Source organism: Helobdella robusta, assembly GCF_000326865.2.
Source record: "Helobdella robusta unplaced genomic scaffold HELROscaffold_5, whole genome shotgun sequence".
In the NCBI taxonomy this organism is placed as follows: domain Eukaryota; kingdom Metazoa; phylum Annelida; class Clitellata; order Rhynchobdellida; family Glossiphoniidae; genus Helobdella; species Helobdella robusta.
Window position 1 is genome coordinate 3,604,715 of NW_008705254.1, and position 12,866 is coordinate 3,617,580.

General features: G+C 32.8%; 3 protein-coding genes across 3 annotated transcripts; 2 read left to right on the top strand and 1 right to left on the bottom strand.

The window, feature by feature from the left end:
* Nucleotides 1-1,214, top strand: HELRODRAFT_163455 (hypothetical protein; the record flags this gene model as incomplete). Its single annotated transcript, XM_009027318.1, has 3 exons — nucleotides 1-97; nucleotides 430-524; nucleotides 873-1,214. 3 exons carry the CDS (start codon nucleotides 1-3, stop codon nucleotides 1,212-1,214), a joined length of 534 nt encoding a protein of 177 aa, XP_009025566.1.
* Nucleotides 1,215-2,593: 1,379 nt separating this feature from the next.
* HELRODRAFT_68269 (hypothetical protein) lies at nucleotides 2,594-2,797 on the top strand (the record flags this gene model as incomplete). The annotated part of the gene is made up of 1 exon (XM_009026959.1): nucleotides 2,594-2,797. A coding segment is annotated over one exon (204 nt), but the record flags the coding sequence as incomplete, so codon positions are not given.
* A 4,751-nt stretch (nucleotides 2,798-7,548) lies between these two features.
* On the bottom strand, nucleotides 7,549-10,059 carry HELRODRAFT_189226 (hypothetical protein). Its single transcript, XM_009027319.1, has 2 exons — nucleotides 9,648-10,059; nucleotides 7,549-8,997 (listed from the first exon to the last, which is right to left on the bottom strand). The coding sequence occupies exons 1-2, from the start codon at nucleotides 9,653-9,655 to the stop codon at nucleotides 7,692-7,694; spliced, it is 1,314 nt and encodes a 437-aa protein (XP_009025567.1). The 5' UTR covers nucleotides 9,656-10,059; the 3' UTR covers nucleotides 7,549-7,691.
* Between the last annotated feature and the right edge of the window lie 2,807 nt (nucleotides 10,060-12,866).

Below are 12,866 nucleotides of genomic sequence, written 5' to 3' on the forward strand. Positions count from 1 at the left end.
ATGCAGCAGAGCAGATGGTCCCACTTCAGCGTCAACCGGACTCACCATCTTCTTTCTTTTGCCACCAAGATGTCGACGCTGGGGGACTGGTGTGCTGGTAGGTTGCAGCCGGAAGATTTTTCTCATTTTCGTTTTGTTTTTTGTTTTGTTTTCCATATGCGATAGAACAATTTTAGTTTGATTATCAAAGTTAGTTGAAAAATAAGTACAAAAAAAACTAAAAAGTGAAACTGAAACTAAAAAGCGTACCACCTAACAGCGAGTTTATGTTACCAATCAAATCAACATTCACGAGAATCTGCGACAATCAAACTTTCAACAGCATCTAACTAAACGCAGTCACTCATTTGTAATGAACCAACTACAACCAATCAACCCCCCAATAACCATCGGTAGCATACAAATCACCCCACCATACATTCCACGCAGGAGTTTCCATGTTGGACTTATGCCTTCCAAACTGCTCCTGGGTTGAAAGCATCAGTTTGGATCTTTTTCCTTGGGACGCTGGTCTTGATGAGGAGGTAAAACATTAGATTTGCAATTTCTTTAGGAGTCTCCTCAGTTATTAGATGTGTAATTCATTTTATTTTGCAATTTCAATCAATACAAAAGTGTTTAAATTTCAAATTGTTAAAAGTTTTCCTAAAGCTGGAGAGAAATTTATCATTAAAAGAAGTACTTGGAACTATTATTTGACTGAATTTCAATTTTTTCTTATTTCAACCAATATTGAAAAAAACAATTTGGAAACTTTTTAAAACATACTGGCTAGTTGAAAACCTACGACAACAACATTATAATAAAATCCTTGCTTCGTTAAATTTAATTAACTCTGACGAAAACTTCTAACGAGTAACGCATAACCGCAGGATGTTAGCAGAGGTTCCAACAACAAGAACAACAACAATTTCGCCGACAACTTGTTCAGGAAAAAGGACAGGATGAGTTACACGGCAACAAAGGTCTCTATTCCAAACCCTGTTGCTCTTCTCAAAATTAAAAGAATTCAACAACGGGATAAAACCTCAGTTGGAAATACTTCCAACAACGCAACCAGCATCAACAATAACAACATCAACAACATTAACAACAACAGCAACACCAACAACAACATTTCAAACGTCAACAACAACAACAGCAGCGTGTGCTATAATGTGCTAACTGACGAAACTGCAGATGAAGAGATAGCAACTAGTAAGAATTTGTTGTAGCAAGAATAAGATATATTTGTATTTGTATAAATTAAGTCATTCATTCATTCATAACAAATAAAAGTTATTTCCAAAACCCTGATCTCCACCTGCTACTGAATATTTCAGATATTAAATTATGTATAAACCCTTTCCAATCCTCAAAAACTAAATCGTGTTGGGAAGAAAGACAGATCAGACAAACTCACACAAATCCACACTTACACATTCACACAAACCCACACTCACACACTGCCACACACACTCGCACACACACACACACACACACACGTATGCACACACACGCACGCACACGCACGCACGCGTACTTCATAAGCAACACTTCAATCGCAATAACATTCGTACGATCGGCACCCATTCATCCGGCACAGTACTAAGGACATAACTCAATCTCTCCTCTTCAATAGAGTTTTAATTCGATTCATCGCAATAAAGAAAATGTTAACAACGTTTTCAGTGATAATAAGTTTTTCAGAAAAAAGTGCGAAACACAAACAAATTTAATTTAATCCACTAAAATGAAAAATTTTTTTTAAATTCAATAAAAAATTACTAATTTATATTTTTAAGTTATTTTACACGTAAAAACTATTAATAAATATATACATGTAGATTAATGTGAATAAAAAAAATAAATCACAAATGAACGTTTTGAAAGAAGTAGATGAGGTGAGTGAATGTCAAGTGACAATGTGGAGCACTTGGAGTAGTTGTTCCTGTGCAACCTACATCAACAGCAAACACATCCAACTCATCAAACAACACATCATCAACAACTACAACAGCAACTACCACAACAACATCAACAAGAGCAGCAACGACAACAGAAATATCGCCAACTTGTTCCAGGTGAACAACAACAATATCTACAATGCTAATGAAAACACAAACTGGCCGATAAAAAGTAGATACAGGTCAATAATTCATAAGAACAACAAAAATAATGATAAGAAACCTTACCTTGATCCATCAACAAACAAAAATGAAGAAAACAATCATCAAATAGGAAATAAAGATAATTTCGACTCTGAAGTAGAAGATAAAACTGATGTTAGAAACTCGAATGTTGGTAACAATTCTGATGGACGCGAGCAAACATGCAACCACGTCTACGTTGAAACTACAAACTACCAGTTCTGTCATGATGATCGGATCCACGATTGTCTCGAGTTTCTAGATAAGTTGCCTGGTTAGACCAATTGAAACCATCACACTTAATAATGATTCTATAAATTGTATATTTCAATATTTCCGTTATGATTTACGTTTAACAATTACAAAAATTTTAAAATCGTTTAAAAATCCGTCCAAGAACTTTAAAAATGTAACTTGTATGTTGGATTAAAATTATCCGGAAAAATCTTTTAACTGCCCGACCAGAGCACTGCAAAGAAGCCTACTACGCTGGACCCTGCCTTTCATTCAGCTCGCAGTACGCATTCGACTTGGCAGTGAGCGACTGCGTGGAATTTCAGTACGGGGGTTGTGCCGGCCGAAGGAACAGGTTCCATTCTAGGACAGCCTGCCTGCAAGAGTGTCTCCACTTCAATTCTACTAAAAGTTCGTCTGCGTACCTGTCTTGAAATTCATTATATCGAAAAAATGGCGAGTTTTTAAATATATGAAATAGTTACTTGACAATTACTGTCAGAAGTAATTTTTTCGTTCATTGTTTTATATCTATTTCTCTTTTTAGAAAAACCAGCTAAACTGTTAAATTATTTTTGAAATGTAACACAGTTAAATTCATAGTGTTGTTAGCCGTTAATAAATTTGTTCCAGTTATTTAAATATTTAAAATGTCAATTTACTTTGTTTGAAAACGAAATTGCTACAACATGAGTATCGATATTGATTGGTTGACCGTGATAATGATAACAACGTTGAACATATCTTCAAACGTGAACAACGCAGGAAGAAGTGACGGACACATGAGACGTACATACAAACGACGTCATCATTACACCCACGACAATGATGAGGATGATGATGACGACTACGATGATGATGACGACGACGAATCACGTGATCAATGCAAGATGAGTCAATGGTCAGCTTGGTCCAGCTGTTCTGCTTCCTGTGGGTCACGTGGCTTTCGAACGAGGACCAGGTCCATTTTGGATGCTCCAAAGAATAATGACGACGGCGAGAGTTATAACGAGAGATACAACGATGAAGACGTAAAAAATGTAAATAAAGTTAATAAGAAAATGAAAAGCAGTCGCAACAGTATCCCAGACAAAAAGGCCAACAACAATAACGCCAGTGTACATAATGATACAGATAAACACAATCAAATCAAAAACAGCAACCTCGTCAGACGACACGAGCGGGCTACCACGCACAAGTGCCACCTACCGACCTTTCAAAAGGAAAAATGTCGGAACCTACCCAAATGTTAATATCAAACTGTCTTATCACATTGTCCTATTTATCTTATATTTCTTAACTTGAGTTCGAATAAACTCGCGATCGTTTCTGATCTCAAATGTATATGGTAAAAACACACATAAAACATTTGGTAGCTATAAATTTAAAATTCAATTAATTCAGTTAAAATAAATTATAATTAAAATCGGCAGCATCTATCAACATATCCTAATTCAACCACAACCATGCAGGCTGCCCTTTAACAGAGTGGTCGGACTGGACGAGATGTTCGCAACGGAACTGCGGCCTCGTTGGGGTGCAGGAGAGGTCAAGGACAGTGCGTAGGGAGGCCCTGAGAAGAAAGGGCTGCAACGAAGTTGTGGACGTGCAGAGAAGGGCCTGCGCCACCGACTGTTGATGACTCCATTGGAAGAATTGGCGAATGGTGTGAGAGATAAAATAAAAATACACATTTTCTTCCACACATTTCCTTTCCATGCATGAATGCATCGAGCAGATAAAACGAAAATCATTGTTGCCTGAGTTGCGATTGGCGATAATAACGTCTCGTTGAGGGTACTTTGTGGTTGTATATTTGATATCCAACTGTGACTTATCTCAATCTCCCATGTACATATATAAAAATATCTATATGAAAATATCATGCTGTAGGGTTAAATAGTATTATATAAATGCGATAACATTTTAAGTAACATTACTGTACTGTCAGCTATTCAACATCATCGACGTACAATCTATCCCATATTTCTTGGTATCATCAATAAAGACAAGCTTCTATCTATTCATCTACCGATTCGAATAAATTTTCGTTTAGAAACCTATATAATTATTATAACATATTCATTTATTTATTTAATATTGTTGATTGATAACATTTCACTAAAACGAACGCCTCGATTAAACTATGCTTATTAAATTAACTTTTAGTGACGGAATAAATAATTAAAGAATCTTTTTTCAACGTCTACTTTATATAAAAAAAATCATTAAAAAACAATTTATATATATATATATATATATTACATGTATATATATATACATATATAAATACATATATAAATACATATATAGTATGGAAGTAAAACATATAGAATGGTTTCCAATGGTAATAAAAAGAAGTATGGAAACAATATTGAATGTTTGAATGTCAATTACAAACGAACGCAGCGTCATGAAAAGAAATGAAAACATCACACACACACGCACACACACACGCACGCACACACACACACACACACACACACAACCAATCATGATAATGGTATGACGATGAAATTATAACAGTGAGAGTTAAGGGTAATTTGTTATCATCAGCTTATATATATATATATATATATATATATATATATATATATATACATACATACCACCATATATATATATATATATATATATATATATTCATCATCACCAAAATGATGATGCTGATGATGATTGGAGTGATAAAAAATTAATAAAAATATTAAACAAGATGATGGCGATTATGATGGCAAATTGATAATTCCTGAGTAAGATTTAGTTTTCCATTGCGAAGTCATGCTTTCATTCATCTGATAGCTCGTTCAGTCAATCATTTTTCATCCACTGGTTTGATCTTTCATTTCATCAATCACTCTATTCAACATTCACTCCCTTCTTTAATTAATAAAAAAGTGAAACTGACATCATCAAAGAAGAGCTGAAATATGGGATTGACTCTATAATCGAATAAATATATGTTGACATTTACTTCGAGAAATAAACAAAAATTATAATAATAATAATAATAATAATAATAACCCAACTGTCAATCATTTGAGAAAAAAAATTATTAACTCATAAAATAATAATAAAATACTCATAATAATAATAATAATTATTATTATTATTATCAACACATAGAAAAAAAAAATTCAGAATTGCAAAAAAGCATTACATAAAAGTGTTTATTAATTAATAAGTGATCAACAAATCTAAAATACACGAAAGAGAATAATTTATTTAAGTCTCAGTGTATTATTATTATAATTATTACTTTGCAACTGTCTATGCATATTTCATATTGGTAACTATTGATTGATTGATTGATTGATTGATATAACTTTACAAATATCATTTTTGTGCTGATACAAGAATATAATAAATGTGATAGATATATGTATAATCATATATCATATTACCATCATATTTTAATATCTTATTTATCTATCACTTACTCTCACTCACTCACTCACCCACTCACTCACTCGTTCATTTATTCATCCACTTATTCATTCATTCATTTATTCATTCAAACAAAAGACCACACCACCAACCAATCGGAAACCAACAATAATAGAAATATGAAATCAATATTTTAATTTCAATTTGTAATAAAATAAAGTGAATAAATAGATAAATAAAAAAATACATAATTAAATAAATAAAGTTATACAAATTTAATAATATTAAAAAAAAATTAAATAAATAACATTTATGAAGATAATCAGCTCCAATGAAAATTTGATGAAAAAGAAAACTGATATTTTATACAGTAGCAAAGTTCAACATACTTTAGAATTTGAGAAAATAAATCCCTTAAGATCAACAAAACTATGGTGTTTTGCGAATGTGTGCAATCATCGTCTTCTAAACTAAGACAAACTTCTATTTAAATAAACATAAATTAAAAATTAAATTTAATTGAGAATAACATTAATTTAAAAAAAAATAATCACTAAATCTTATTTCTGATAACGCATAATTAGGAACAGTAAACCAAATGGTAGCTGAGAGAAAAGCAAATTTTTTTTTATTGAATTAGTTTCTTGATAATAAACACAAACCAACGCATTAATTCATTTGTTATTCATTTAATTAATTAATTAATTAATTAATTAATTAAATCATTCATTCATTCATTCGTTCATTTCATTTGCCCATTTATTCATCTTATACAATCTCTGAACATTAACATATTTATTAAGTTTCGATATCACAAAAATATATTTTTTTTTATATTGAGTATTGTAAAAAAACATGGAAGAAACAGAAGATTTTAATCAACATTACACACACGCACACACACACACACACACACAGACATGTGCACATAAATGTATACACATACACATACGTGACAATGAAAAATTATAAAAGCAATTAGTAATTCTTCATTGTACTTATTATTTGATAGTGTACAAACTCTGTAACTTGAATGGCGTAAGAACGATAAAAATTATTAGATGTTTTGTTTAAACCTAAAAAACGACGATACTGAAATGTACAAGAAGACAAACTGATATACAAACACTTATAAAGGAATTGGAGAATTTTTTTTCAACAGAGAGCAAGCAAATCAGACACGCTCGGATTCTTTCAGTTCAAAACAATGGAAAATATTTGGCAACATTTAAAATTCAGCACACGAACGAAAAATACACGCCATTACATTGCAACCAGACTCACCAGTAAGTATATAATTATGATTGAACATAACATCGGAATATTTCAACAGAAATTAGCACAAATAAGCCTATTCTAAAATATTATAAAAATAATTTTTCAAAATTATGATCAATCCTGATAAACTAATGATGATGAACAACAATGAATATAATATCAAAGGATGTGCAAGGATGAAAATTATATGAAGTGAATTAAAATTTTGAGAAAGGAAATGATCATACATACACGCACGTACATGTGTTACATTTAATAATGTAAAAGTAATTTCTCTCGAGAAACTCAATCACTCAGATTAGCCTCTAGAATTGTGTCATCATGACTGCCACTGGACATGTACAATCATCAACTCTGTTTCTATCATCGAACAGGTACCAGAGCAAAAGAGAGAAATCAAATCAGCCATCAATTTCATAAGAGGTATCAAACATGCAGCTGCTATAAAATACACAACAGCAGAGAGAGACGAATCATCTAGCACCAAACAACCTACATTCGAACAAAGTAGACAACAGCAAAATCTCTTTTCAATATAAAATTTTATTGAAACATAGTATTTGAACCCGTACATAGTATTTGAACCCGTAACGTAACGCAAACGCAATAGAAAGGTAATCATAATTAGATAGAAGAGTTCATTCAGCAGGGAGGAACCCCCTCCTCCTAGCAGTTGTAAGTGAAGGGACCCATGTGGCAAGTATCGGGGATGTTGCCATTCAAGTAAGCTCTTCTGTAAGCCATCATGCTGTTCATGCTGTAGTCGAGTTGTGACTGTAGGTTGAGTTGGTGTGGGTCCAACAAGTTGCCCGGTTCACCCTTCACTAACTGTCCACTCAAGAGCAACGGTTCCTTGATGCCTCCAAGAGCCAGGGCAGCATGTTGTTGCTGGGTGACAAACTGCAGAGGACTGTTGATGGTTAGCTCAATTGGAAGCATTTCCTGTTTCAATGGTAGAGGCTGATGTGGTTGTTGCTGCTGTTGCTGGTGGGCCGGTTGCTGGGCAATAGTCTGTTGTTGTTGCTGCTGTTGATGAAGTTGGTTGTGCTGGGAGTGTTGGGGCTGTTGAGCTTGCTGCAAAACTGCTTGTTGCATATGAGTTTGTTGGTTAGATTGTTGTTGTTGTTGCTGCTGTTGTTGCTGATGTAACAACTGTTGCTGCAGCAAATGTTGGTGTTGAGCCTGAATATGTTGTTGTTGCTGTTGTTGTTGTTGCTGCTGCTGTTGTTGTTGCTGCTGCTGTTGTTGTTGTTGTTGCTGCTGCTGTTGTTGTTGCTGCTGTTGTTGTTGTTGCTGCTGTTGTTGCTGCTGCTGCTGCTGCTGTTGTTGAGATTGTTGTTGTTGTTGCTGCTGAGATAGTGGTGGTGGCGGTGGTTGTTGGGAAGGAATTTGAGGTGGATGAAGGTTAGAATCAGATCCCGTCAACTCCTCTGGTTCTGTTTTAGGTTCCCTCTTTTTTCTGGGCCTTCGATTAGGTGACTTGGGTTCCATTGCTCTTCTCATTGCTGTGCGTTCTCTATGCTTTTGTAACCGTATTTCTCGCTGTTCCTTACTTTCTTCCAGCTTGTTTAGAACTGCTTTTTCCTTTTGTCTTTGAAGACGTCTTTCCCTCTGTTCAGGAGTTTCTTGGGCTCTCCTCAATGCAGTTCTCTCTCGGTGAATTTGTAGTCGAACTTCACGTTCTTCTGGCGATTCCATCATTTTTCGTTGAACGGCTCGTTCTTTTTGCTTTTCCAACCTTCTTTGTCTTTGGTCAAGGGTTTCCATGGCTCTTCTCTGGGCAGTTCGTTCACGATGCTTCTGTAGGCGGACGGCTCTCTCCTCCATGGTTTCCTGCATTCTTCTCAAGGCAGTTCGTTCTCTATGCTTCCTCAAACGTTCATCACGTTCTTCTTTTGATTCTGATGCACGTTTCTGAGCTGTTCTTTCTCTGTGTTTACGCAATCTCATTTCTCTTGCTTCCAAGGACTCACTTGAATTAAAAAAAATTATTTTATTTATTTTTAAATAAATGCAAATTATATTTATTAAAATAACTGAAATCTAGCACATTTATATAGTAGTGAAAAAATATATTTTAAGGTTTTAATTTAAAGACTGAAATACAACCTCACTTAGCTTATTCGCCTTATTCAATTACTTACCTTAGTTTTTAAATCTGTTTGCATTCAAATAATATTTGACTGTCAATTATTTATTGGTAGTTAAAAAATGTTTAAAAAAAGCAGATAAAGCAGAAATATAAAAAGATGTCTCCCCAAACCAAATGGAAGATACAAGTACAAATTGTTGATCAGCATCAATTTCTATTGATAATATTAATAGAAAAATTGATTATAAAATAAATTCATATATAACTTTGAATACAAAAATGTATTTATTAATTATATAATTCTAGATAAAAACTTTAATTTGCATTTACTTACATTTTAATTTAATTAATAATTTATTTTATTTAAAATAAATTATAAATTAAATATAGAATAACTTTTTTTAACCTATTTAATAATTTATTTTATAAAAAATTAATTAAAAATTAAATCCAAATTATAATTATTAACAAATTCTATATAATGTAAATTTTAATTTTAGTTTTAAATAAAAATGCTGGTGATTCCTAACCGTTTCATTGAAACTTCTCAATCAAAAGTAGATCAAAACCCACATGGGGCACGAACGGGAGAATAAAAAATTAAACTTTTCACTAATTAGTGAAGAACTCCAGTCTCAGTACAAAAAAAATAATCGACGATTGCACGGCGATTCCTTTATTTGTAATAAATGTATAAATGCAAAACAAAGCCAGAACATAGACAATTAATATTAATGTTGTTAGGATTTGCGCGCTAAACTTTCGACATAAAATTTCGATTAAATGTTGTAAAAAAATCGCTCTAAATCATTTAATTCTTCTAAATTAATATTAATTCATTGTTAATAAACAAAAATAGTATGTACAAAATGTCAATAAGATGAACAAATAATAACCGAATTTATCGTGAAGGAGAAAAACAAAGATCGCAACACACAAGCGTACATTACATAGGCATGAATATGTATGTAAAGAAGACTATATACATGTATACATGGCATGTTCTGGTATATAAAATCACTGATATATACCATTTTCACTTACTATACACATATACTAATGTATATACAATGTATGTATACAGATAAACCAATATATACATGCGTATATATTATATTCAGTACTATAGTTCAATGTTTAATGTATAGAAGGAAGCAACGTTGTAGCATTGTGCTGCTGTTTATGCTACACACACACACAGGCACGCACACACAAAGCCACGCACATTACAAATATACAAATATCATTGGTTGATGTGCTGTTGTATGTTAGTGCTGGCTTTCATGTGCGTGTGTGCGCGTGCTTACTGCTGTGCTGAGTGTGGCGTGCGTGCATGTTCATAATTATGCACGTACGCATCTTGTGCCAGTGTGTGTGCGGGTGTGTGTGTGTGTTTGCTGCGTGTGTGTGTCTTGGAGATTGCAATGTGTACCTATATATTTGTTACGGAATATCAAAAATATACTCTCCCTTTTCTGTTTTTCTCCCCCTCCTTCTATTTCTCTCTCTATCTCTCTGTCACTAACTCAATGCTGAATTTGTGCTATCCAGATTGTATTGCGAAGTTCTGCCATCGCGATATAATCAAACTTGTCGATGAGCACTAAATTCAAAAACAACAAGCAAAAATTAGCGCTGAAAAGTAAAGAGAAAATTCCTGAAGAACGATTTGCGAAGCAAGAATCGAAAGCCAATGATAAAAGATGGGCGATGGAAACGAATGATGACACACACATTTTGCTACGTTATGTAGTGTAGGTCCAATCCAATACATCTGTGTCGTTGGTTGTTGAGTGTTGTTTGTGAATAATAAATGCGTTGATGTTGATGTTGCAATTGTTGTTATACAACTATACTGTTTCTGTCGAATCTAACACCGATGTCTCGACAGCCCTCTGCATCCGATTATTCTTAAAATGGCTTTACTAACATTGATTGAATTTAAAGATTCAAAATTTAAGTGGTTATGTAATTTTTGTGGTTATTGCCTAACCGGTTACGTATTTTGGACTTGCGTGCATATAGGTATTTTGAAATTAATTTCTGAAGGTGTAAATATACACCGAATGTCCATAAACACACTACACAAACTCATATATGGGAAAATATAGGAATATGAAAACTAACATACACAAACACACTATTTATATATATATATATATATTTATTTATTTATTTATATATATATTATATATCTATCTAATGTTTGTACCTTTAATATATTAATATATATACACAAATATATACATACATATATGTATTAATACTCACTTTCTCATGTATAGATATAGATATATGTACTTCTATGTACATGAGTATATAACATACAGATGTTTAGAAATATTATAATTGTGCATTATGTGCGTCTGTGCATGTAGCTTGTGTTGTTGTGTAGAAGCTGGCAGTGTAGTTGTTTGTAGTTGTGTCGTTCTTGTCAGCTGCTTGTGTCGTTGTGCGTGTTCTTTATTCGGAAATATGTTGTTGTTGTTGTTGTGTGTTGTTGGATGGTGGAAGTCTCGAAATTTTGTGTCAATGTATGTTAGAGCTTTGTGATTTGTGCGTGTGTGTGTTCTTATAATTTGTTACATCAAATTTATAATTTGTTGTTACTATCTTGCCGTTATGTCATAATAATAAAATGGTTCCAATATGACTTGATTGTAAAAAAAACATCCTCTCCTTAATTCTTATCGAGATGTTGGATCGATCAGTTTTTAAAAATTAACACGCTTCTTGAGTCTTATTTGAATTGATATTATTTTCTAACATTTCAACGTCGTGAAATGCTGTTCAAATTTTATACATCTTTCACTCAATCTTTTGTTTATATCATTGGAACAATTTCCGTGCGTGCAAAAAATTGCAGAAAGTTGCAAAATTTACCAGTATAAAGATGTTTCAAATAGTTATGGCACCTTTCCTAAGAATAAGTCTGACACTAAACGAGAGAAAGTGTTTTTAAGCATTAGTTCTATTCAGTGGATTCATTTAACTGAACATTAAACCAACACAGTGTCGTTGGTGTTTGTGGTGGGCAGATGTGTTTAGATTTGATGTGGGGAAGCCATGAAACTTGAAATTTTTTTGGAAGCTGGAAGGGTCAGTGTGGGAAGAAAATAAACGAAAATAAATTTGGTTCATTTTTTGTGGAATGCTTCACCTAATTTGGGTTATTCAGAAAAATTCATTATTCTGTGGAATGTCACCAGTGAATATCGGAGATTGTCACGAAATTAGCAATGTAAAACATTTTACAAGATTTTTAAAGGAAGAGTTAAAAACAAAGCTTAGTAAAAATTATCAAAAAATACTTTAACGGAATTTGCCGCTCAAACATTTTCACTTGGCTACAATTTTGCGTCAACAATTTAAATTATTAAATTCATCAATTTAAAAAATAGTGTTGTTTAATATATTTAGGTGGTTATAAAAAGAATAATTTTCAACCGCTCAGTCCGATTTCAGACGGATTTAATGTTTCATGCATAATTTGTTTGATATATGCAGCGATCTATGTTTGCTAAAATGAATATTCTCATCGATTTAATCGTTAAAATAAAACCAGAAGATAACAAACGATGCTTTGAATAACAAATTATAGAGCAAACATTTCGAGTTTCGACACTTCATTCGCCAGAGTCTTATAATATTGATAGCAATGTCACCTTGATCATTCAGTTTGATTAATCTTTATTAAATGTTTTATTTGTGTTAAAAAAGCAACTTTTGCACGAAATTGTTTTCAAAAA